The sequence below is a fragment of the Aedes albopictus genome, chromosome 2, assembly GCF_035046485.1.
Source record: "Aedes albopictus strain Foshan chromosome 2, AalbF5, whole genome shotgun sequence".
In the NCBI taxonomy this organism is placed as follows: Eukaryota; Metazoa; Arthropoda; class Insecta; order Diptera; family Culicidae; genus Aedes; species Aedes albopictus.
In genome coordinates, this window is record NC_085137.1 from 323,687,533 (window position 1) to 323,712,837 (window position 25,305).

Here is a 25,305-nt window from a genome sequence, read left to right on the forward strand (position 1 = left end):
TGATGCCATCTCTACCTTAAATACTCAGTTTAAATCAGAATTTGAAGCAGGTCAATTCTGATTCGAACTTCAAACAGACTCGGAAGCAATACCAGAAGCTTCTTCTACGTACGCTTGCGACAACTGCGTGGTTACGCTGTGCCATAGCCTACCTGATCGAACAACAAAGTTAGCTCATACTAGTGGATGTTCATAATATTCTTAGGATATTCTCATGGCATATTTTTGTAATTGTAAAAAAATGTATGCAACTCGTTGCTAAACTAGATTTTTTCAGCACTCCTCCTCTCTCTCTCTCCTCTTCTTGGCGTAACGTCCTCACTGGGACAAAGCCTGCTTCTCAGCTTAGTGTTCTATGAGCACTTCCACAGTTATTAACTGAGAGCTTCCTCTGCCAATGACCATTTTGCATGTGTATATCGTGTGGCAGGCACGAAGATACTCTATGCCCAAGGAAGTCAAGGAAATTTCCTTTACGAAAAGATCCTGGACCGACTGGGAATCGTACCCGTCACCCTCAGCATGGTCATGCTGAATACCCGTGCGTTTACAGCCTCGGCTATATGGGCCCGTCGTATTTATTTAACTACGGCAAGACTCGTTGGATAAATGTACGACTCATGCCAAAAAAATCAACATTTTGCATCTTGTTGCATGAATAACTATTTTTACAATAATTTCTTTTACGCGGTTTTATTTCACACGTTCATTCGTTAGCAATATCTCAAAAATTACATTTTTACAATTTTTTTTTCGTTCAAGATCCGGAAAAATGCCAACCTAAATCTTTGAGTAAGGTCGTCTTCACTGTCTCGTACTTGCCTCGAGTCGAGTCAAGTACGAGACCCTGAAGGAAATCTTACAGTTGAGCTCGAAATACGTTTACGTATATGTCATAGGATGCAAATTCTTGGCGGAATTTAAAAGAACAGAATTTATTTAACCCGATTTTCTACTCGCTCGTGCCGGGGTGTGTTGGCTAGCTTGAAAAACAAAACGTTACTATCCGTAGTACGCAGGGGTCTAATATTATTTCAGTGAACGCACAACTCTGAGCTCATGTTCATGATATGAAGACATTTAATTTTCAATATTTTACCATAAAGAGCCGATTTGAAAACAAAAATGATAGAATTCATGCTTATTTTATGCTGATTGGAAATATGCAGTTGATCCTCATTCAAAAACACTTCACAGTCAAACTAATTCATTTTTGTTGATAGGTATTGTAGAGTCTAATGCGAAGTTAAATGGACTTTCTTTCCTTATTTATTTGTACATTTTTCGATTTTTTGTAAATAATTTATTTCATAATAATTTCGTCCGTGCCAAATTGAAGCGAATTTGATTCACTTTAAATTATACATAAATACCTCTTGTTGAGTAATTAGTCTATTTTTACAGATAAACACTAAACTGCGTAATTATTAAAACAAATCACTTAAACATGTCTGTCAATAGGATAATTTAAATATGTAGTTGTTTTCCTAACACGCATAAATATTTGTCTGACAAGCATTCTCGATGTCCGCCATTACCATCTAAGTAACCATTAGCACTTTATTTCGCCTTTTTCTACTCACCCGGCTCACTGTCTGCTCCTAAATAGCACCATATTGGCACCTAGGCGAACAATAGTGCCAGCGGGGAGGGGGTCAATCAAGATTTAAAACAATACCTCACATTCAAGCTCACATTTCATTTTGCATGCAGTGGATTGCAGAATCCTCAGATAATTCGTCTAAAGATGATTCTGTAAAATATAAAAATATAAATTTCACTACATAGTGGGTTGTTAAAGTCATAGTACGAGCGGAACAATATCTGGATAAATGTAGCAACAGTGATTCGTCGCGGTAATCGCCAGTTCCTACTCAAGTTCAAAAAGAAAAACAACATTAGGTTTATCGTTTGCCTATAGTGACTTACCATGCCTGCTGTACGGCGATGACTTTGATGAACAGTTTGTGTTGTTATTGTTAAACGCAGCAGACATAATGTTATTGTTGACGCTACTGGTGTTTATTATACTACCGGTGTGACCAGCATTTGCCATAGTACCCATGTGAATCGAACTGTGCATTAGGCTGGACTGCTGAAGTGTGTACGACAGCTGGAGATTGATGTGCCTTGTAAAGGGATTCATTTCGCCATCCCTAGGAACTGGTTGTAAGAAATAAGAAAATATAAATTGTTGTAGTACATATTTCAAAACATCTGTTTTCAGTAAGATCTCATTTGGAGCCATTCATAAACCACGTGGTCATGCCATAAACCACGGAATCTCCCAAAAAATGACCACGTGGTTTATGGACAGCCCCTTTGCTAAAACTGTACTTACCTTGAACGTGCTTTTTCTGACGTGCACGGGAGTTTTGAAACCACACCTGAGTAACCCGTTTACTCAGGCCGGTCACCGACGCTATCCGTTCGAGATCTTGCCCATCGGGATTGCTGTCGATGTTGAAGTTCGCCTGCAGTATCTGCAGCTGTTCTTCAGTGAAGGTTGTGCGCACCCGTTTCGTTTTGTTGCTCTTCTGGAAACCATCCGCCTCACAGCCATCTAGAAGAGTATGTTAAGTACTATGAACAAAGCAATTGATAAGCACTAGGTCCAATAAAAGATTTTTTGAAAGTGAAAATACCTGCAGAGATATACCATGAATCAGAGTAAAATTTATTAGCGGAGTAATGGATAATAGTAACTCCTGGAACTCCACTGAAACCATAATAATATCCTCCCCGGAGTCTCCTGAAACACTCTGAAAATCGTGACACCTTCTGAAACCCCCTGGAACCCATCTGTGTGCTACTGGAGCTTCCTCAAAGACTTCCGAAACTTACCTGTAACTTCTCTGAAACTTTTTTGAAACTCTCTTAAACTCCCTGAAATTTTCATGAAACCACCTATAACTCCCCTAAACCCCATGGATCTCCCCTGAAAACTTCTATAACCCCCTTGAATCTCGTAATATCTCTCTGACACCACACCAAAATGGCATCATCGGTAAAGAAAGCCCTCGGTTTATAAATTTATAAGTTAGATAGAACACTAAGCAAGGGGCAATGGGACATTACGCCAAGCAGAAAAAGACACTTTCAGAAGGCTCACATGAAACACATGAAAGAATTCGTTTGCTATAACACGCCCTCTACTACACGAATCGCCTGCGGTTTTCGTTTGAATCAGTCAGGCTCTTTTGGCTTCGCCTAAGCTTCACAAGATTTCGCTCCTCTGAAACCTCTCCTAAATCCTAAAAAAGGATTACATTTTTTTATGTTTTCGTTGATTCTTATGTATTCAATAAAATCTTCTATTGGACATAACATTCGTTATGCGTCGACACTTACCATCACTGGAAGTTCCACAGTCAATCATTTCCGAATAGTGCGTCTTGCAAAGGACTTTATCATCGACCAGGGCAAACTGTTCCCCGGTGGACAACTGCCGTCCACAGCTATCACAGGCAAAGCAGGCAAGGTGGAATGTCAGTTCCCGGGCACGACGTACCCAATCCGAAGCGGCTATGCTCCGGCTACAGCGGGCACACTTGGCTCCAAATGTTCTGGAATGGTGAAATAAAATATATACATGTGAATTTCATAAGGACTCATAATTATTAAGATTCCAGTTCACAGGTTCATAGACGCCAACTTGTGACGTAGTTGGGGGGGATTGGGGGCGAATCTCTCCAAAATTGAACAATATTCAACTTTTTTCAGCCCAATGTACTAGTTTTCAGGTGAATATAAACTGATAGATAGTGAAGATAAACTGGTGAAGATAAACTGCGTCGATATTTTTCGAATTTTGTTGATTTTGAGAAACCTTGCCCCCCCCCCAACTACGTCACAAGTTGGCGCGTATGCACAGGGTCAAATATTTGACCAAAAAAAAAAAAAATGCTCAAACGTCTTGTTTGACTTGATCGAATTTTCATTATAATCAGGTGTATGATGTTCGTTCCTTGTCAAATAGGGTGGGGCGGGGCAAGATGGGTCACCTAAGGATCGATCACCATAACTTTGTAAATACAAATCGTATTGGTTTGTATTCGTCCGCTACTCTTCAATACACTAGTTAGCTATGCTAAAAGTCGATAAAAAGTTCATTAAATACAAAATATGATGTTAAACAAGCATTTTAAAAAAGCGATCGATTTTGCGCCGTGAAAAAAGTGCGGGGCAAGATGGGTCACCTTTTAAGTAATTCACATTTTCTCAACGAAAAACATCAAAATATAAGATTTGTTCCGCATTCATATATGCTCCATATCCATATTGAGTAAATAAGAGCTTCTAGTAAATATTTTATAAATTTATTGGGAATATAAAAAATTTACGATTTGAGTGGTCCTAAGGCGATTTGAAAATCGATGTTCTCACTAAAAAAATATCATAATTTTATGTTATAATTTTGAGCGTTCATTCCGCTTGATTGAAGTAATTTATGAGATAGTCTAGTAATAAAAAAATAAATAACTTTTGAATGCTCCAAAAATACGTTCAAAATTGAAGGTGACCCATCTTGCCCCACAGCCGTTTATATGGAGATTATATGAAATGTATCGCATAAGAAAAATGGCTAAAAACCATTTTATTTTTTATTTCCAATGAGAATGAATAATTTTTCAATCAATGCCCCAAACTTTTGTATATCCATGCTGGTCATCTAACAAAATTATTAACATAATCAAAACATGAGTAATGCGCCCGAAAATGGCACTGACCCATCTTGCCCCGCGACCCATCTTGCCCTGCCCCACCCTAAAGACACTGTATGCTAAAGACACGAAATCTGATGATTGTTGTTGTTGATGATGATTGTCGCGTCATGACGATGATGCTGTCAAGCAATGCTTTTAAAGCGCGTTTGACAGGTCTCCTGCTCGATTGGAACGACATTGACAGCAAATTTGGAATTCCAATTGGAACATTTCGTGTCTTTGCATATAGTGTCTTTACCCCACCCTATTTGACCCTGTGTGTTTATAAAATTAGACTGGGCCAACAAGGTTGACTTTTTGGAACAAAGCTTGCTCGATTCCTTTTAGCGTCCAAAAAAAAACTGGGCAAAATTATGAAGCAATTGGTTGCGTCACCGTATTCCGCATTGCGAAAGAAATTTGTATGGAAAAACGATTTTTTCTGCAGTTTTCTCATAAAAGTCGAAAAAAAATAGTTCAAGAAGACTTTATAACTTGTGACGGTATAACTTTTATAACCTTTGTCACAAGCGTTGGATCGCTTTGCGGTCTTCGACTAAGTATTCTGTCACATCGAAGGCTATATTTTAACGTAATCGGTTATAACCCAGCTGTAGAAAAAATTAAACCACTTTGAGAAAAATGCAAAAAAGGGGTTTCGCATACTAAATCCCATACGTACTTCAATCTCAAAGCGAAATGCTGGGACGCCACCAATCGATCCCAAATTTTGGGCCGAAAAAGCTTTGTTTCGGGTTGATGCTACCAAATTTTAATTTTCCATACAACGTTGACCCAGTATAATATCACAGAGAAACAGACGTAACTCTTAGAACAGTTTTCAGTTAAAAATTTCGACACGAAAACGTAATCGCCCAATACTAATCATGCTGTGCTTGGACAAGCTACCACTAGATGGCGGTAGTGAGCAAACGTCAAACAGGAATAAATACTATGTGAGCGCCACGAGTGGCCAATCGACCAACTATCAAATACTTGAATCCACCGTTAAAAAAGTGATCGACGGAGTGCCAGTAGTGTGACATCTGTTTCTCTGTGATAATATTTTTACACTAGGTACTCTTTGAAATAACGTTGAATTATGATTATAAGATTGTTCGAAGAAAAAATAGGCCAATTTGTTGTAGCAACACGCTAGGCTGAAAATATATTTGTTAATGCAATTGTTCGGGCCGATCGCCACGAATGATTAATTTTCTCCGTGCACCTTCAGCCGCAGCCTGCTGAGGTGCGCGATTCCAGCAGCACACAGCTGCGCGAAAGACAACATGTGATGCAAGCAACCGCAGCCGCCCGAAAGGATCACGTGAAGGAAGAGTGGGCGCAAAAGGAGGAAAATTCCTATCCTCAGGCAAAATTATTGTTCGCTGTACGTCCGACGTGTTAAGACGTGTGTCGTCGCAGTAATTAGAAACTGAATTCGAATCAAATCAAAGTAAAACCATGTAAATAGTATGTAAATAGAGTGTAAAAACGTTAAGCCTGGTGTTTTAATTCCGGTTCTGGTTCCCTGGTTAAGTGGTCTCTTCGGGAAGTCGTCGGTCCGCCTATGTCGAGAATCGTAAAATACAGTCCACTTGCGAACATAAATTTGGTCCTTCGAGCCGGATCGTGTGAAGTGAAGTGCCTTTCCGACTGTTCCGGAACCGGATGAAGAACCAGGAAGTGAATAAGTGAAGCAAAAATCCGAAAAAGTCGGAAATCCGTGGAAAAATCTAACGTTGTCGGTGTGAGCAAAATGGCCGCCGTCGAAGTACAGTGCTGGTGCGACGTCACCATTTTGTGAAGAACAAATGTTAGTGTGCGGGCGCCATTTTGGGAAAGTGCTGATGGTCTAGTCCATCGAAGAAATTGATTGAAGCGAGCAATTAAGTGCTCAATTCCCGGGGTGCTAAACCCTGTTAAGTGAAGAAGGCTGTTGTGAAGATAGTGTTTCGGTTCTGCCACTGTGTCCGTTAGTGGAATCCGGTTGCGTGAGCATAGACTTGGCTGTGTTCCCAACCAACGTCGAGCACTGGGCTTGACATGAAGTGGTGTCCACGGTGGCATGCCGGAAAAAAGTGATTTGCAGCAGCAGCAATCGGCGGCGTCTGGAGCTAGTTCTGCACTTGGGCAGTCTACTCTGGATTCTACCACACCGCTAAGCAAGAAGCAGAAGAAGAAGCTAAGGTTGACTGAAAAGTTGGCCACCATGGAAAACATCCAACGACTCGTCCGTGTCCGCGGCGCGGCCAAAGGTAAGCTCACTCGTATCCTTAATACTATTCGCCCAAATGAAGAGGAGGTGGTCCAGCTGACGGAAGCTGAGATCAAAGTCTACATGGCGAAGGTGGAAGCAGCCCATAAGGACTACGAAGATGCTCACAATCAAATCGTGAACGAAGTGTCGGATGATGACTACGAACAGCATGAGCAGCTGTACGAGGAGTTCGATATCCTTCACGACACCGTTTCAATTCTGTTGGAGGATCAGCTCAACAAGGTCAGAGCCACCGCGGCAGCCGCAGCTGCTGCCACGACTGCGGCGCAACAAGTTCAGCAAGCACCGGTTGTCATCCATCAACCACTTCGCATGCCGGTTCCCACTTTCGACGGTCGGTATGAGAGCTGGCCAAAGTTCAAGGCCATGTTCAAGGATCTCGTGGATAAGGGTCCAGATCCGCCGGCAGTCAAGTTGTATCATCTGGACAAGGCTCTGGTCGGTAGTGCAGCCGGTCTCATCGATGCCAAAACGATCAACGAAGGCAACTACGCCCACGCGTGGCAAATTCTGGAAGAGAGGTTCGAGAACAAACGTCACGCTATCGACTCTCATATTCATGGTCTTCTGAATCTTAAGCGCATGACGAAGAAGAGCCATTTGGAGCTGCGGAGTCTGGTCGACGAGTGTAGCAAGCATGTGGAAGGTCTCAAGTTCCTGGAGCGAGATTTCGATGGAGTAGGTGAGGATTTCGTGATTCATCTACTGGCGGCAGCATTGCACAACGACGTGCGCCATATGTGGGAGTTCACCATTAAGCACGGTGAGCTTCCCGATTACGACGAGATGCTGACGTTCCTGAAGGAGCAGACCTTCATCCTGGAGAGGGTTGAAGCCAGCAACCAGAAGTCATCATCGGTTCCCATTAAGTCCGTGTCTGCATCCAACAAGCCGTCGGTGCAGAAAGCCCACGCAGTCGTTTCGTCAAGCGAGAAGGAAACAAAGTGTGATTTTTGCGGAAAGGCACACGCCAATCACCAGTGCGCTGATTTCAAGGCTCTTCCTGTTCCGCAAAGATTGGTCAAGGTGCGAGAGCGCAACGTGTGCTTTAATTGCCTACGAAGAGGCCATCGAAGCGCCGACTGTTCATCGGACAAATCCTGCCAGGAGTGTAAGCGTCGGCATCATAGTCTCCTTCACGCCGAGGAGAAGCCCAAGCAAGATGCAGATCAACCAAGCAAGTTGGCCCCGCCGCCAGTTCCAGAGCAAGAAGGTTTATCATCATCATCAACGTCGACGACAGCTACGTGTTCCAGCGTGGCCACCCACTCGCAGCAAGTGCTGCTGCTCACGGCGGTAGTGGACGTAATGGACAAAAACTACCAGCCGCATCCGTGCCGAGTATTATTGGACAGTGGGTCTCAAGTCAATTTGGTGACGCAGTCCGTGGCAGATAAGTTGGGCTTGAAGTTGAATTCGTCGAACGTCACGATGTTCGGGGTCAACAGTACGAAGACCCAATCATCCAACAGTGGCACGGTGCATCTTTCGTCGAGGTACAGGGATTTCCATGCCAAGGTCAAGTGTCTGGTAACTGACAAGGTAACATCAGATCTGCCATCATCGGTTCTCAATATCAGCGCGTTGGAGCTTCCCGCTGGTGTTCATCTAGCCGATCCGAACTTTTTCCATCCGAGCAAGGTGGATATGCTTCTGGGTAACGAATGGTTCCTTAAGTTGTTGCTACCCGGAGAAATTACTTTCGATGACAAACTTCCTGTCCTTCGCGAGACCCAATTTGGTTGGGTTGTTGGTGGAGTCTTCGAAGAAGGTGCGGTATCTGATGGAGCAGTTTATTCGCACACAGTCACGATGGACGAATTAAGCCAGTCCATTCAACGCTTCTGGGAAGTTGAAGATGTCGCTGATGTCGTCGAGCGTAGCAGCGAAGAAGAGGAGTGTGAGGAGCACTTCAAAGCGACTCATCGTAGGGATGCTTCCGGGCGGTACATCGTCGAGCTGCCGCTGAAGGAGTCCGTGAGCGAATTGGGAGATTCCAGGTCGCTTGCATTAAGAAGGTTTCACGCGCTGGAGCGAAAGCTTTCGCAACATCCGGATCTGAAGAAGCAGTACCAGGATTTCATGGACGAGTACGAGAGTCTTGGGCACTGCAAAGAAGTGAACGTTAGTGAAGATCCATCAGGTATCATCAAGTGGTACTTACCTCATCATGCTGTGCTGCGGCCATCGAATACTACCACTAAGTGCCGTGTGGTGTTCGATGCATCGGCGAAGGTATCTGGTCGCTCGCTCAACGATGTAATGAAGATTGGCGCCATCATTCAAAGCGATCTGCAGTCCATCTCTCTTCGATTTCTTCTCCCGCTCCACGTGTTGGCTACTGACGTGGCCAAAATGTACAGACAAGTCTTCGTCGATCGGCGGCATACGCCGCTAACTCGTGTGTTCTGGAGGAAAACTCCTTCCGAACCGCTTCGTGTACTAGAGCTGACAACAGTCACCTACGGAACGGCTTCCGCCCCGTTTTTGGCAACGCGGACACTCTTGCAATTGACTATCGACGAAGGCTTCAAGTATCCTGTGGCTGCTGACATCGTGAAGAATAGTTTCTACGTGGACAACGCATTGTTTGGGTTTGACGACCTGAATGAAGCAAGCGAAGCTCAAGTGCAGTTGATTGGCCTGCTCAAGGCCGGTGGATTCCATCTGCATAAGTGGGCTTCCAATAATCCTACGTTGCTGGAGCGGATTCCGGAAAGCGATCGGGACGAGCTGGTCAGCATCGACGAAAGTGGTTCAAGTGAAGTGATTAAAACGTTGGGACTAATGTGGAACCCAACTTTGGACGCTCTGCAGTTCATCTCCATTCCAACAGTGTGTGAAAATAGTGCAACAAAGCGGCAAGTGCTGTCGCTCATATCAAGAATGTTCGACCCCTTGGGTCTTGTGGCGCCGGTCATCGTTATCGGTAAACTTTTGATGAAGAGCATTTGGAAAGAAGAGTTGGAATGGGACGAAGCGCTCTCAGGAGTGCTGAAGAAAAAGTGTGTAGAGTTCCTGAATGCGTTAAGAGGTGTTACCAGCCTTCGGATTCCCCGTCACGTCGTGGTCACTGGAGCTGTTGCCTTCGAGTTGCACGGATTTGGGGATGCGACCTTGGAGGCCTACGGTGCCTGTGTGTACATCAGGTCGATCGCACCTGGTCAAGCTGCAGTAGTGAGGTTGCTATGCGCAAAATCAAAGGTCGTTCCGAAGACAGTGTTGACCATCCCGAGAAAGGAACTTTTAGCAGCGCTTTTGCTGCACCGATTGGTGAAGAAAGTGCTGGCAGCATTAGCGCTCCCCTTTCGTGACATTTTGTTGTGGTCAGACAATCAAGTGGTGCTAGCTTGGCTAGCGAAGAACCCGGAACATTTGGAAGTGTTTGTGCGAAACCGGGTAAGTGAGATTAACTCTACTGGAAATCAATTCAAGTGGAACTATGTAAATACGCTGGACAATCCAGCCGATGTAGTGTCACGTGGCCAGTCTGCCGACGCTCTTCAGAAGAACGATCTTTGGTGGAATGGTCCGTTGTTCCTGCGCAGTGAAGAATATCAGGTGGTAGTCCCTGAACCACTATCCGATGAAGATGTTCCTGAGTTGCGGCAGGCCACTGTAGCTTCAGCGGTGGTGACATTGGAGAAGCTGCCTGTGTTCCACAAGTACGAGTCCTTCAGAAAGCTGCAGCGAGTTCTGGCATACGTCTTGCGTTTTTGCCGGAATGCTAAGGAGAAGACAGTCAACAAGCGAACCACCGAGCGTTTCCCCACCATGTTCGAAATGCGCCAAACGTTGAAGGTCATCGTCAGGGTGGTTCAATCACAGCACTTTGGTAAGGAGGTAGCCATTATGGAGTCCGGTGAGTACTGCAAAAGATTTAAAGCATTAAACCCCTTTTTGGATGATGGAATGATTCGCGTCGGTGGACGACTGCGACATTCGAGTTTGCCGTGCGGAGTAAAGCATCAGTGGATCTTACCTAAGAACGATGAAACCGTCGAACGGTTGATTCAAGCTGTACATCGTGAGAATCTGCACATCGGACCGTCGGCGCTGCTGGCACAGCTCCGCCGGCAATTCTGGATCCTAGGAGCTCGTTCTGCTGTACGCAAGGTGACCCGAAATTGCATGCGGTGCTTCCGGCTCAACCCTCCGTGTGCTAGTCAGTTCATGGGGGATCTTCCCATCGCAAGGTGCGACAAGGCTCCCGCTTTCGTGGAGGTTGGCGTTGACTTTGCGGAACCCATGCTCATCAAGCAACGAGGAAGAAAGGCGTCTCCCCTAAAGGGATATGTCAGCGTGTTCGTGTGTATGGTCACCAAGGGCATACATCTGGAGGTAGTTGAGGATCTCTCGGCCGACGCGTTTATAGCCGCCCTCCAGCGATTCGTCTCTCGCCGTGGTGTCCCTGAGCAGATATTCTCCGACAATGGGACAAACTTTGTCGGTGCTCGCAACGAGCTGAACGAGCTCTATCGGCTTTTTAAGCAGGAAGCTACCGAGCTCAAGATTTTCGAGTTCTGCCAAACCAGGCAGATCGAATGGAAGATGATTCCCCCGAACGCCCCACACATGGGTGGGATTTGGGAAGCAGGAGTAAAGAGCGTCAAGACCATCCTGAAGAAGAAGTGCCAGTCAAGCCTCTTGACGATGTCCGAGTTTTCGACCTTGCTGTGCCAGATCGAAGCTCAGCTCAACTCTCGGCCTTTGTACGCTCCGTCTGAGGACCCCTCGGAGCTCGAGCCGTTGACTCCCGGTCATTTCATGATCGATCGCCCTCTGACTGCCATTCCGGAGCCCAGTTACGATGGAATCCCGGAAAATCGGCTTTCCAGATGGCAGTACGTCCAGCGCCTGCGTCAAGAGTTCTGGAAGCGCTGGTCCGAGGAGTACCTGCTGGAGTTACAGGTACGACAGAAGTGGAACAAAAAGAAGGAGAATATTCTACCTGGTACGGTGGTGGTTATCAAGGATGACAACTTACCGCCCCAACAATGGAAGCTGGGTAAAATCGAAGCAGCCTACACTGGAGCAGATGGATTAGTCCGTGTGGTGGACGTTCGAACCAAGGCCGGTATTCTGAAGCGTCCGATCCACAAACTGGCCCCTCTACCTATACTGGACAACCGTGTGGCCAACGAGAACAAGGGTCCCGCGTGGGAGGATGTTCGGGCCGATCGCCACGAATGATTAATTTTCTCCGTGCACCTTCAGCCGCAGCCTGCTGAGGTGCGCGATTCCAGCAGCACACAGCTGCGCGAAAGACAACATGTGATGCAAGCAACCGCAGCCGCCCGAAAGGATCACGTGAAGGAAGAGTGGGCGCAAAAGGAGGAAAATTCCTATCCTCAGGCAAAATTATTGTTCGCTGTACGTCCGACGTGTTAAGACGTGTGTCGTCGCAGTAATTAGAAACTGAATTCGAATCAAATCAAAGTAAAACCATGTAAATAGTATGTAAATAGAGTGTAAAAACGTTAAGCCTGGTGTTTTAATTCCGGTTCTGGTTCCCTGGTTAAGTGGTCTCTTCGGGAAGTCGTCGGTCCGCCTATGTCGAGAATCGTAAAATACAGTCCACTTGCGAACAGCAATATTCGATTTCTTTTATTATCGTGAGCTTACAGATTCGGTTCACCACAATGGTCAATTTATCCACGAAGTATATGATATCATATAGGGCTTATAAGGGGCCGTCCATATACCACGTGGACAGAAAATTCATGGTTTTTGACCCCCTCCCCCCTCCCCGTGGACAAGCGTGGACTTTTCATTGACCCCTACCCCCCTCCCCCAATGTCCACGTGGACATCCGGAAAATTTTTTTTTTCATATTTCTTAAATAAATGCGAAAAGTGATTTTGAAAAAGTATTTTTGAAATATTGTTTTTTTTTTAGTCGTAAAAAATGTCTTAAATATAATTGAATACTTTATAAAATACAAATATTCTATAGCTTTAAATATAATACAAACAAGTAGCACAAAATAGCTACCTACAAGTTTTCAACATTGTTTTTAATTCGGCTTAATGTTTGTGAAAGTGTGGGTTCGATTCTTGCTCCAGTTGGTGAAAATTTTTCGTCAAACGGAAAATTCTTCTTTGGGTGTTTTTCGTGTAATGTCCATCGTTTAATATTAGTGATTGTTCAATGTTTAGTCTGTACAGCTTCTAGTTGAAGACGGTGTTTTTTAGAATGTTTGTTCAATCTATGATTGTCTGATTGTTCTGTTGAGATAAGGTAATTTTAAATCATAGATTTTTGTTGAGATAAGATTATATTTCTTAGATTCTTACAAAAAACAAGATTTACAGCAACTAAATTGTATTGCTGAGGTTTAGACTTTAATATCCATTAGAAACATCTTAAATTTTAAAGGGACCTACAACAAAAAGATTTTGTGATAAGCCTGTAAACCCCTACACTGCCCTCATTCGCACAACAGTCCCATGTGAATAGGAAACCCAGCAAACATGGGACTGTTATGTGAATAGGGGCAGTACATATATTTTGAAAGTTTCAAGTAGTGTAATAATTTGATATGAAACTTCGAAAAATTCATACAGAACTTCGATGAAAATTTTCTGACTGAAACACTAACATTTGTATGGTCTACACTCCATTTTAAATCTCCAGAATATTCCTCGATGAAGAATACTAAGTAATTATAAATTCTGATAATTTAAAACAAATTAGTCTGTAAATTAATACCATGATTTTTTTCCTTGACTTACAAGTAAAAGACAATGTATAATAAAATAAAATGTATGAAAGCACTGTTGAAGAGAATCTCATCAATAATGCGACATAATTTGTTTCGTTTGTCAATGTTGTCCACGTGGACATTTGACGAACCCCCACCCCCCTCTCCGTGGACAAGCGTGGACATTTCGCTAACCCCCTCCCCCCTCCAAGCTGTCCACGTGGTATATGGACGGCCCCTAATTGGGAAGGAAAATAGCATACTTAGTCCGGTTATTATATTTGCCAATTAGACTGGCTCAAATACAAAAATGTCGAAAAGTTCCACGGGACACCTCCTAGGATTGTGCCTTTGGGTGAAAAGAATAAACGATGAAAGATTTAGCTCAATCGGTTTAAAATTGAGCTTGCGCAAACGGTTTCAAGTTTGTATGGAGTTTTCAGGCCAAATACATGGGAAATTGGATGTCTTTCAGTTTCTCGTTCGGTTTATCTCGCTCTATTTGGCTCAGAATTTAATAGATGGCAGTTGGTACTCTAAGAAACAAGTTTGTAGAAGATCATACCCCGGAAAAAAATAATATAGTTACGGTTTCAGCCAATGGTAGAAGGATGAGGAACTTTACTTTCATTAACTCTCGGTTGTTGCATTGCAGCACATGTTTTTTTATCTGTATTAACGAGATTTTTAGCCGTAAGCTAGTTTCATCTCGGGACCCACGCTGTACTTCCCTTCCGAATGAAGAACTCACATTTTGCGAGTTTGTCGGGAGTGGGATTCGATTCGATTCGGATTGTACGGTTATCTCATGCTCATGCTCAGTGGGATTCGATCCCACAGTCAAGTGTTCTAACCATCACACCAGGTGGAGCGGACCTGGTTGCAGCACATGTTTGCCGTCCGAAAACCAAAATAATTATGCAGCAGACCGAAAAGCTCAAGTCAAATCACTGTTAAAGAGTGACTAGGGTCTTGTACCATTTGGGCAGGTCTACCTATTTTGGGCGCTTGCCGCAGGCGCTAGCTGAGATGGAGAGAAACGTCATCGAAATCGTTTGTTTACAACAAAATTTTCATTTTATGTCTTTGAAATTGAGCCATATTTTGCTCTTCAAGTTGTATTTTTCCATTGGCAATGGCTTGAAATACAGTCGGGTTTCCTATTAGACGCTGTCACCCACTTAACGCCCACCACGTTTTCCAGGCAATCTTCTAACCAATTTAGTTCATTGTTTGTATGTGATGAGGCTATAGTAAGTATTAACCGTGCTTAAAAAATCAGCTGAAATGGATGAAACACAACTGAGAAATTGCGGTGGGCGTAAAGTGGGTGGCAGCACCTAATAGGAGACCTGACTGTATCACCATTTTTTATGCCCAAAAATAAAAAAATCCGGATGATTGCCTGCCGGAGACGCATCAAGAGTTCCTCAATTTAGCTTGAGTTTGAGCTTGATTGACCGCCCGTGGATGCTACTCCATATAGTTAGACCAGCTAATCTCACACAAGAAACCAATGCGATATCTGCCGGGGACTAGGCCACATGCCAATGAGGCATGTCGCATGAAGCATAAGATCCTAGGACTGAACGAAGTCCGTTGGCCGAACTTTGGAGAACACAGATTGGCGTCGAGCCAAATTCTGCTATACTCTGGCCTACGAGGTAAACACGCTCCTCGCTCCCGTGAGTTGGTTTCCTGCTCAGTACTCACGCTTACGTTGCGCTCATGAAGTGGGAACCTATTAATGAGAGGATAATTGTAGCCAGATTTAGAGCACGGATTCGAAACCACACCATGATCCAATGTTACGCGCCAACCGATGCTGCCGAATTGCAAGACAAAGAGAACTTTTAAATTCAACTGAATGCTGTCGTGGACAAGATTCCGAAAGGTGATATCAAGATCCTCATGGGCAACTTCAACGCGAAGGTTTGTTCTGACTACTCGGATTATGAGCATGTCATGGGACGCCATGGTCTCGGAGAAATCAGCGAAAACGGAGAGCTATTTGCAGAGTTTTGTGGCAACTATGTATGACATGGTGATTGGGGGATCGCTCTTTCCTCATCGACCAGTGCACAAAGTGACATGGGCTTCTCGTGATGGCGTCACGGAAAATCAAATCGATCACATCTGCATTAGCCGAAAATGGAGACGGAGCCTTCTTGATATGCGGAACAAACGTAGCGCCGACATTGCGTCCGGCCATCATCTCCTAATCGGCGAGATCCGACTGCGCATTGCTAGGATCCAGCGACAGGAGGAGAAAATCGGGCGCCGGTTCATCACACGCCGACTGAAAGACACTGCGTTGAAAAGGTCCTTCGTCGAGGAGCTAGAGAACCGTGCTGCGGATATTCCAGCAGGTGGAAGAGTAGGAGATCAATGGAGCGCCATCAAGAACGCCTACATCGCCACCGGCGAGAATAATTTGGGTGAGCTACGCAGTGGAAGAAAGCAGTGGATCACAGGTGATACCTGGAGGAAGAAATAGGAGCGAAGGAACGCGAAAGCCGCGATAGAGCGAGCGAAAACCCTAGGAGCCAAAGCCGTAGCCCGTCAGCGCTATTCGGCTCTCGAGAAGGAAGTAAAATGCTCATGTAGACGGGACAAAAGAGCGTGGGCGGATTCCCTAGCCGACGAAGGCGAGAAAGCCGCAAACATCGGCGACATCCGTCTCCTCTAGGATGTTTCACGTCGACTTAGTGGGACTAAGATGAATGCTACGATGCCCGTGAAAGACACGTTTGGAAAGTTACTGACCGACCCGGCAGACCAGTTGAAACGCTGGTTCGAGCACTTAGGAAACCTTTTTCAAGTGTCGGTCACGCCATCAACACCTCATCATGATCCGCCAAGGGTTCGACGCATTACCCGTGTCAACACCGAAGCTCCATCAGTCGATCGCATATCAACTGAAATGCTCAAAGCTGAGCCCGTAGTAACCGCACAACTACTGCATCAATTATTCTGCAATATATGGTAAAGGTACCCAAAAAGGATGACCTGGCTGTATGCGATAATTGGCGGGGCATCATGTTACTGTGTATCGTTCTCAAAGTCATCTGCAAAGTGATCTTTAACCAGATACAGGAGAAGATTGCCGCAACTATCCGACGGCAGCAAGCAGGATTCCGTGCCGGACGATCCTGTGTGAACCATATTGTCACGCTCCGTATCATCCTGGAGCAAATCAATGAATTCCAAGAGTCTCTACTTGGTGTTCATTGATTACGAAAAAGCTTTCGACCGTCTCAATCACGGAAACATGTGGGAATCCGTCAGGCGCAAGGGTCACTATGAAAAAATCATCGGCCTCATTGAAGCACAGTACAGGACATTTTCGTGCAGAGTACTGCACAACGGTGTTTTTTACGATCCCGTCCGGGTCGTTGCTGGAGTGAGGCAAGGATGTATATTATCACCGCTACTGTTCCTCATCATAATCGACAAGATCCTGGTAGGTGCGATTGACTGTGAACCAAATCGTGGATTGCTGTGACAGCTCATTACCATGTAGCACTTAAATGTCTTCAAATTGGCTGATGACGTTGCTCTCCTGGCTCAACGGGGCTCTGATATGCAGAGCAAGCTCGATGATCTTGCCAATCGCTCCTCAGCGGTAGGTCTTATCATCAACGTCAACAAGACTAACCGTTGGATGTAAACACAGTCAACCCTTCCAGCTTTACGGTAGCTGGGAAATCAGTGGAGAATGTTGAAAGCTTCCAATATCTTGGTACCCAAATGGCGGCCGACGGCGGCACCCAGATCGACATAGGTGCATGGATCAAGAAGGCGAGGGTTGCTTTTGCGAGTTTTAGAAACGACGCACTAAACTCTGACTTTTCATCTCGAACGTGAAATCTGTGCTACTATACGCCAGTGAAACCTGGTGTGTATCAGTGGAGAAAACTCAACGGCTGCCGGTCTTCATCAAGAGATGCCTGCGGTATATCATTCGTACATGGTGACCTCACAATTGGATCTCCAACGTGGAGCTCAATCGTCGATGTCATCAAAAGCCGATAGCAGCCTGAACAACGAAATCATGCAAGTCGACAGAAATTTGACCTGGCCACAGGTCAAGACGATGGCTGCCAATCGCCCAGGATGGAAATCTTTCAATTCGGCTCTCTGCATCACCGTGGGTGCCAAGGACTGAAAGTAAGTAAAGTACCTTTTGCATACGAATCAGAAGCAATAGCCAGTAGATCACCAAACCCGTCACAGCAAGAGTTCCTCAATTCAGTTGCATATATTGTACCTACTTGATCTGAGTGTATAAGAGGACAACTTTTTTAATTCAATGCTGGCTCTCTCGGTTCTTCACGATATTTTTTCGATGTGCTGTGCACTTTTTGATCGTAGTCACTCTCAGGGTTCTCACACCTGTCGTCAGATGTCGAAGTGATCGTTAGCTTTCATTAAAGTAGCCTATTGTAGTCGAAAAAGTGGAAATCCGAACTTTCTCCACACGCGACAATCATTTTGTCTTCAAATCCAAACGTGAAACCTAACGTCGGACGTAGTACGCTGGACAGCAGATCTGGTCCTCTTTTCAGCGCATTATTTCCGACGTACCTACGCCCGACGCACGGTTTAGGAGAAAAATTGATATTTTTTATTGTTTTTTTTCCAATTTTTAACAGCACGGAGAATAATTAGAAATGGCCTTTTTTGCACTGTTGCAAGAATTGCACCAAAAATTATACGGCATTTAGTGCATAAGTTATGCACAATGACATCCTATTCCCAACAAAGCCTATAATAAATCACTGCATCAATTCAGAAATCTGGTTTCTGTGATTGACGTTACATCGACATATTGTGGCGCACTTATCAATAAAACATTTCATTGAAATGTACCACGACATGATTTGGAACAGTAATTTTCACATGTTGCAAACGAACGTTAGTAGAATTTTAATTGCTAGCCCCATGCCGATCAGGCAACTGGGTGTCTGCCAGTGCAGTGGTAGCTACTACAGTCAACAATCAGTTCTGCAGTGCAGTGGTTGTATGCATTGCATTGTGAGCATCGGGCATTAAAATGCACTGGCTACCTCCTTCCTTTCTCTCTTTCTGGGATTGCCAATGTTTCCGGGCCGTCCATGCCCAGTTCTTTCATTGAGAACCCATGCGAGTGGAGGAACAGAAGGATATCTGGGGAAGCGAATAATAAAATATCAACATATTTTTTCACGCGCCACAAGAACGTTAACAGGCAGCAGGCATGTAACCATGCTTACAACAACGGAGCAGGAACAGCAGAACAATATTGGCAGACTGAGGAGAGGGAAGTTAAGTAAGCACATATTAACCCAAGAGCGGTCACACTGGGTGCAGAATGCATGGCCCATCTTCGTGTTAAGGCATTGAGCAAATCTGAACCACAATTGCTGTGAATCACATTGGAACATGAGTTCCATACAACATTTTTCAAATTCAATCGGTGCTACTTTTGAGAGGTATCTACTGAACAAGTTATTTGTTGTTGTAAAACAGGGTACGATATTGTGTTGTGGACATAATAAGTTGACGGCTGACAAAAAATAGAGTTTTACGATTCAACCGCAATAACTAAGATAGCTATAGAATATTTTTTGCAATTTCTCATCGTAATAGGCTGTTTTACCTCACGCAAATATGACAGGAAAAGGCCTACTTTCCCACACCAAATTAACAGTGCTGTAATGGTTCATTACAGCACTGATTTGCGTTGCGTAATGAACCATTACAGCACTGTTTTCAGTTTTGGTCAACTTCATGATGCTTTCTGGACGCAGTTTTGAAAAATTGTGACAATTGCACAGTATAACCTATTATGATCAGAATCTTTGGCCATCAGAAACATTGGCCATGAACATCAGTGTGCAGTTTGATGGAAAAGTTTTGTTGAAAACTATCCTAAAGGGTAATTTATGAAATTGCAAAAAACGTTGTACGCAACTCGGTGCAGAACTCGATTTTTCCAGCACTCGTCGTAATTATCCAACTCGGCAAGCCTCGTTGGATAAATGTACGACTCATGCTGTAAAAATCGTCATTCTGCACCTTGTTGCGTAAACTACTATTCCCAAATATTCGATTCGTTTCGTTATTTTCTAACGCCTAAATATATGCACGGCATCACGGTGTGTTGAAACTGGATTATTATCGCACTTTCATGAACCTAAAATATTTTTTCGTTATAAGTTAGCCTTGGCTGTACATATTAAGATTTTGGAGGTTAAAAAATCTTTCATCGGGGAAAATTAAAATAAATTCGATTTTAGTAGTTTACCACTTTTCCAATATGATATGGTATAACGCAAATCTGATGAACCTAAACTCCGTTAGGAAAGTCCCCTTTCTTTTAATAAATTTGAAACCATTTAGAGACAAACGAATGTAAAAGTCTTGACAACGACTTTAAACTTGTTTGGCGTTCGTTTCATGTGTCCAGCCCACTACAGTCTGCGAAAGTCATAAATCATAAAAGTCTACATTCCTTCCATTTGTCCGGGACATAGATATTTGTAATGGAGGCAAACAAATACTTCCCATTAGTGCGATTCATACATTTGAGGAAGCGCCATACACCTGTGACTCATACCATTTGCAGCACATACTCTTCATGTGCTAATTTGCCTGTTATGGTGGGTATTAGTTGCACATACTTTGCATGCCAAACCATGTAACGATGCACCTAAACGACGATTACACGGCCACGAACGATGCTTCGATTGGGAAATCATTAAACAAATACGGTGACTTAATCACGCGTATTTTTAACATTCTTGTTAACTGTAAATTTTTTTTGAGCTAGTTTAGCAGAAATACTTATAACTCTTCGAATATAGTAAGAACTTTTATGTATATTGTGCTCTGATTTTGCAGGGCTCGATGTTTTACTAACAAGTGAAAATTCATCCTATGAATACTTTTGTTTGCATGTTGGACACATAGGGCCGATTTCTTCACCCTGGCTTAAGCGTTAAACCAGGTTTAATGGGTAAGCTTGGTTTACCGGTTAATCCGAGGTGAAGAAATCAGCCCTTAGAGAATAGCTTTTGATTACTCTTTCGGCACACGTCCTTGATACACGTACTTCATGGTAAGAATATGTTTTGAAACAGTTTAAGATTTGATGATGATGAACCTGGGCATGTTAGCGAAATACATGTACGTAATCAGAATATCGCATTAAGTACGAGACACTGAAGATGACCTAACAGTTGAGGTTGAAATAAGTTTCTATCAAAGAATGCAAAATCGTAGTGCAATTGAAAGGAACAGTCCTTAACCCTATTCTCTTTTTTACTTAGTTTTAAATATGTCCATTGTTGTTTATGCTGAGAACAAATTTAACTAAATCTAAAGATAAAATGAAAATTGAAAATGTAGAACAATATTAAGAAGACATTAGTGTTCTGGAAATGTCATAAAATATATTTAAAAAAAACAACAACAGTGATGTGTAAAGTGAGGCCAAGATTGACGCAATTTGAGGTTTCAATACAACTTTTTAAGAACTTTTATTAGTTATTTTATGCTTCATTTCGGAATCAGAATATGGCTGGAAGCAATCGAGTGTTCGGGTGACTTTTTGATTCGTTTTTATCACGCTCTGCAAGGACAAGTGACATTTCTCTCCATACTGAATCTATTGTTATACTCACTTTGCAAAAATGAAAGGATTTTACTTGGGAAAAAGAAACTTTATTTTATGCAGTCATAACATTGAAACCATTAAAATGCATGAAGTTTTTATCAAGACCAAAGTGTCTTATAACATAAAACTACAGATAACCCAGACGAACATAGAAAAAAATCACTGCACGAGACTACCATTATTGAAATTCATCAGATGACTTGCAAAATGATATGTTTCCAATATATTTAAGGCTTATACTATAAGATGTCATTCCCATTGACATATATTAAGCATGCGTTGCATTCGGTAAATTCTTAATAAAAACTTGTGATGTTTTTAAAAAGATTTCAATACAATTTGTATAATTATCCTTGACCAAATGATTGTTTGATTTAAAAAAAATGTTATGACATTCAAATTGCTTATCATGACTAGCACTAGATAATATCACGTAAACCCGGTGTTTCTTCTTACCCCACTCGTTTTAACTTGGCCAGTGTGCCTTATTTTAAACCAAATGTTGAATAATCATTTTTGAATGCATTAACATAATATGACAACGCAAATCTTATGTATTTTGCGTCAACTTTTTGTTATTTGAGACTCAACAGCCCACTTAACCCAGAGGTATCATTTTAGAAGTAACAAGGAAAAAAGGTTTTTGAAAATTTTAATATTTTGTATGGACAAAAGTCCTCAACAGATCAGAGGCAAAACTTTTACAAATGAGTCATGCACGCTCAGTATAGTCGACTAATACTTTTTGACAAATATCCATGTAGATGTGGTTTGACATGCAAAGTATGTGCAACAAATACCCGCCATTTCAGGCAAATTAGAGCATGAAGGGTATGTGCTGCAAATGGTATGAGTCACAGGTGTATAGCGCTTCCTTAAATGTATGAGTCGCACTAATAGGAAGTATTTGTTTACCTCCATTAAGTGGAAGAAATGTAGACTTTTATGATTTGTGACATTCGGCAGACTGTAGTAGGCTGGACACATGAAACGAACGCCAAACAAATTTAAACTCGTTGTCAAGATTTTTACATTCGTTTGTCTTTAAATGGTTTCAAATTTATCAAAAGAAAGGGGACTTTTTCTAACGGAGTTTAGGTTCATCAGATTCGCGTAATACCGTATCATATGGGAAAAATGATAAACTACTAAAATCGAATTTATTTTAATTTTCCCCGATGAAAGATTTTTTAACTTCCAGAATCTTAAGATATACAGCTAAGGCTAACTTATAACGAAAAAATATTTTAGGTTCATGAAAGTGCGATAATAATCCTGTTTCAACACACCGTGCGTTCTAATGCGTATATCAATTGAACACATTAGTTCTCCATACAAACTGCGGTCATAAACTGTGAAGTCTTGTTGCAATATATTTTAAAAATTCTTTTACTATGATATTTCTGGCCCCAAACCCCTGTTATTTTTTTCTCATCCCATGACGCGAACTAGTGTTGAACGGTGTTATCAAAACCAATATCCGCTGTCGAGGATGACGAAGCCGCTCGACAACGAATCAAATCTTCACAATGCGGCAAATCCTCCAAAAATGCCGTGAATACCAGGTCCCAACGCACCACCTGTTTATCGACTTCAAAGCAGCGTTCGACAGTATCGACCACAGAGAGTTATGGAAAATCATGGACGAGAACGGCTTCTCCGCGAGGCTCATAAGATTGATCAAAGCGAAGAGACGAACCAGCCAAGGGCCGACAGAGGTGACGATTGTTAACCACCGGAAGTCGGGGCAGCAGACGGAGATCAGTGTAGGAGAGTGAACTATCCTGTCAAAGCGCTCCGTCAAACACTTGGGCGTGATGATCGACGATAAGCTTACCTTCGGTAGCCACGTCGATTATGCCTGTAAAAGAGCCTCCACAGCTATTGCCGCACTGTCCCGGATGATGTCCAATAGCTCTGCGGTGTACGCCAGTAAGCGCAAGCTTCTGGCTAGTGTTGCTACGTCCATACTTAGGTATGGCGGCCCGGCGTGGGGTACCGCGCTAAGTACTGAATGCTACCGACGGAAGCTGGAAAGTACTTACAGGCTTATGTGTCTGAGGGTTGCAAGCGCGTACCGTACCGTGTCACACGACGCTCTCTGCGTCATTACTGGTATGGTGCCTATCAGCATTATTATCAGTGAGGACATGGAGTGCTTCGAAATGCGCGGCACAAGAGGCATACGCAGGACTGCCAGGATGGCCTCTATGGTCAAATGGCAGCGCGCGTGGGACTGTTCCACCAAAGGAAGGTGGACCCATAGGTTGATACCGAGGGTTGATAGTTGGATTAATAGGCGCCATGGGGAAGTTACATTCCACCTGACACAGGTCCTTACAGGTCATGGTTGCATCCGACAGTATCTACATCGTTTCGGGCATGCGGATTCTCCTGAATGCCCAGTGTGCAATGGTTTAGAGGATACGGCGGAACACGTTTTGTTCGTGTGCCCGCGTTTTCGCACAATGCGTGACCGCATGCTTGCCACATGCGGGGAGGACACAACTCCGGACAACTTGGTCCAGAGGATGTGTAGGGATGAGTTTGGCTGGAACGCCGTTCCAACGGCTATCACCCATATCGTCTGGAAGCTACAGAGGAGGTGGCGCGTGGACTCTGTGAATGGCTAGTCCAGATGCAGTACAAGAGGTGGTCCAGGGGTTTGGAGTCGGTTTCGTAGGTCATATCGGTGTCATGCGGTCGAGATCGACCCTTACAGCGGTTAAGTGGCCGCGGAGAGGAAGTCCCGGTAGCGGTGCTGTCGTGGCGTCGGTCTACTGGGTTGGATCCGAGCCCGCGGTTGGAAAGGGGTCCCCGGCAAGGGTCGGGGTAGGTGAGACCCTGCTGTCTGCAACCTTCGGGTGCATCTAATAGGGCCTGAAGGGTAGTGATACCCTTCCTTTGCGGGCAGCTCAGATCGGGTTGCACGTGGGCATCAGTTCTTGATGTCTGTAAAGCAGTTGGGCGCGGGCAGGGTTGACCCGAGGACAAAGGGAGTGGCGAGGACCACTCGGGAAACTGGCTAAGCGCCAGCATGCTACCGTGATGGACTCTCCAGAGCGAGTCATCGATGTTCGTTGCTGCTAGGCTACGGCAGCTAACCTTGTGGGTGCGATATGCACTAGTACCTCTCTCAAGCAATACCTTCTTGGTGGTTCCGGAGAGACGTAGGGTTTGGCGACCATAGGAATGTGTTTTAGTGGGTTGAGGAGGGAGTAGTCTTGGCTTTTACTAGTGTTGTAGAAGACGGCCTTAACCCCACACTACCTTAACCTTCCTGTTAGGGTGTCTGTTGAGCAGATTTATCCCCCTATGGTTTAGAAAAAAAGGGCTGAAAGTCTCTAATAATAAAGACAAATCAATCAATCAATTAAAGCGACGATTGACGGCGCAAGAAACTGCGTAAGGGTTTCGGGCGACCTGTCAAGTTGGTTTGAATCTCGCCGGATACTGCGACAAGGTGATGGACTCTCATGCTTGCTATTCAACAATGCCCTGGAACGTATTATGCGCCGGCTCAACAGCCGAGATAAGATTTTTATGAAATCTGGCCAATTTATCTGTTTTGTGGATGACATGGATATTATTGCTATAGATCATTTGGAACGGTGGCAGAACCGTACAGCAGCCTGAAACGTAAATGGTGGCGGACTTTGTCTACCTCGGGCCCTTATAACCGGCAGACAACAACGTTAGCCGCGAAATACGAAGGCGCATCATCACTGAAAGTCTACTATGGGCTCCACAAGAATTTGCGGTCGAATAAGATTCATCCTCACACCAAATGTACCAAGTACAAAACGCTGATAAGACCGGTATAGTTCTTTACGGGCATGAGACCTGGAATATGCTCGAAGAGCACATGGAAGCACTCGAAGTGTTCGAGTGGCGGGTGCTTAGGACCATCTTTGGCGGTGTGCAGGAGAACGGTGTGTGGCGGCGAAGAATTAAA

At 43.9% G+C, this 25,305-nt stretch overlaps 2 protein-coding genes across 4 annotated transcripts in view; one reads left to right on the top strand and one right to left on the bottom strand.

Moving 5' to 3' along the window:
• Window positions 1-1,297: 1,297 nt before the first annotated feature.
• The window catches only part of LOC109403072 (LIM/homeobox protein Awh), a 118,068-nt gene continuing 94,060 nt past the window's right edge, over window positions 1,298-25,305 (bottom strand). For both annotated transcript variants that reach the window (XM_029879926.2, XM_062852417.1), the window contains exons 3-6: window positions 3,352-3,566; window positions 2,342-2,563; window positions 1,930-2,163; window positions 1,298-1,753 (exon numbers count right to left, since the gene is read on the bottom strand). In XM_029879926.2, coding sequence (XP_029735786.2) covers window positions 1,692-1,753; window positions 1,930-2,163; window positions 2,342-2,563; window positions 3,352-3,566 — 733 coding nt within the window. In that variant the 3' untranslated portion in view covers window positions 1,298-1,691. The remainder of the gene's footprint in view (window positions 1,754-1,929; window positions 2,164-2,341; window positions 2,564-3,351; window positions 3,567-25,305) is intronic.
• LOC134288239 (uncharacterized) overlaps window positions 5,881-25,305 on the top strand; it is a 236,664-nt gene continuing 217,239 nt past the window's right edge. The window contains exon 1 of one of the 2 annotated variants that reach the window (XM_062852386.1): window positions 5,881-10,849. In XM_062852386.1, coding sequence (XP_062708370.1) covers window positions 6,775-10,849 — 4,075 coding nt within the window. In that variant the 5' untranslated portion in view covers window positions 5,881-6,774. The remainder of the gene's footprint in view (window positions 10,850-25,305) is intronic. The other variant, XM_062852387.1, reaches the window with a different exon arrangement.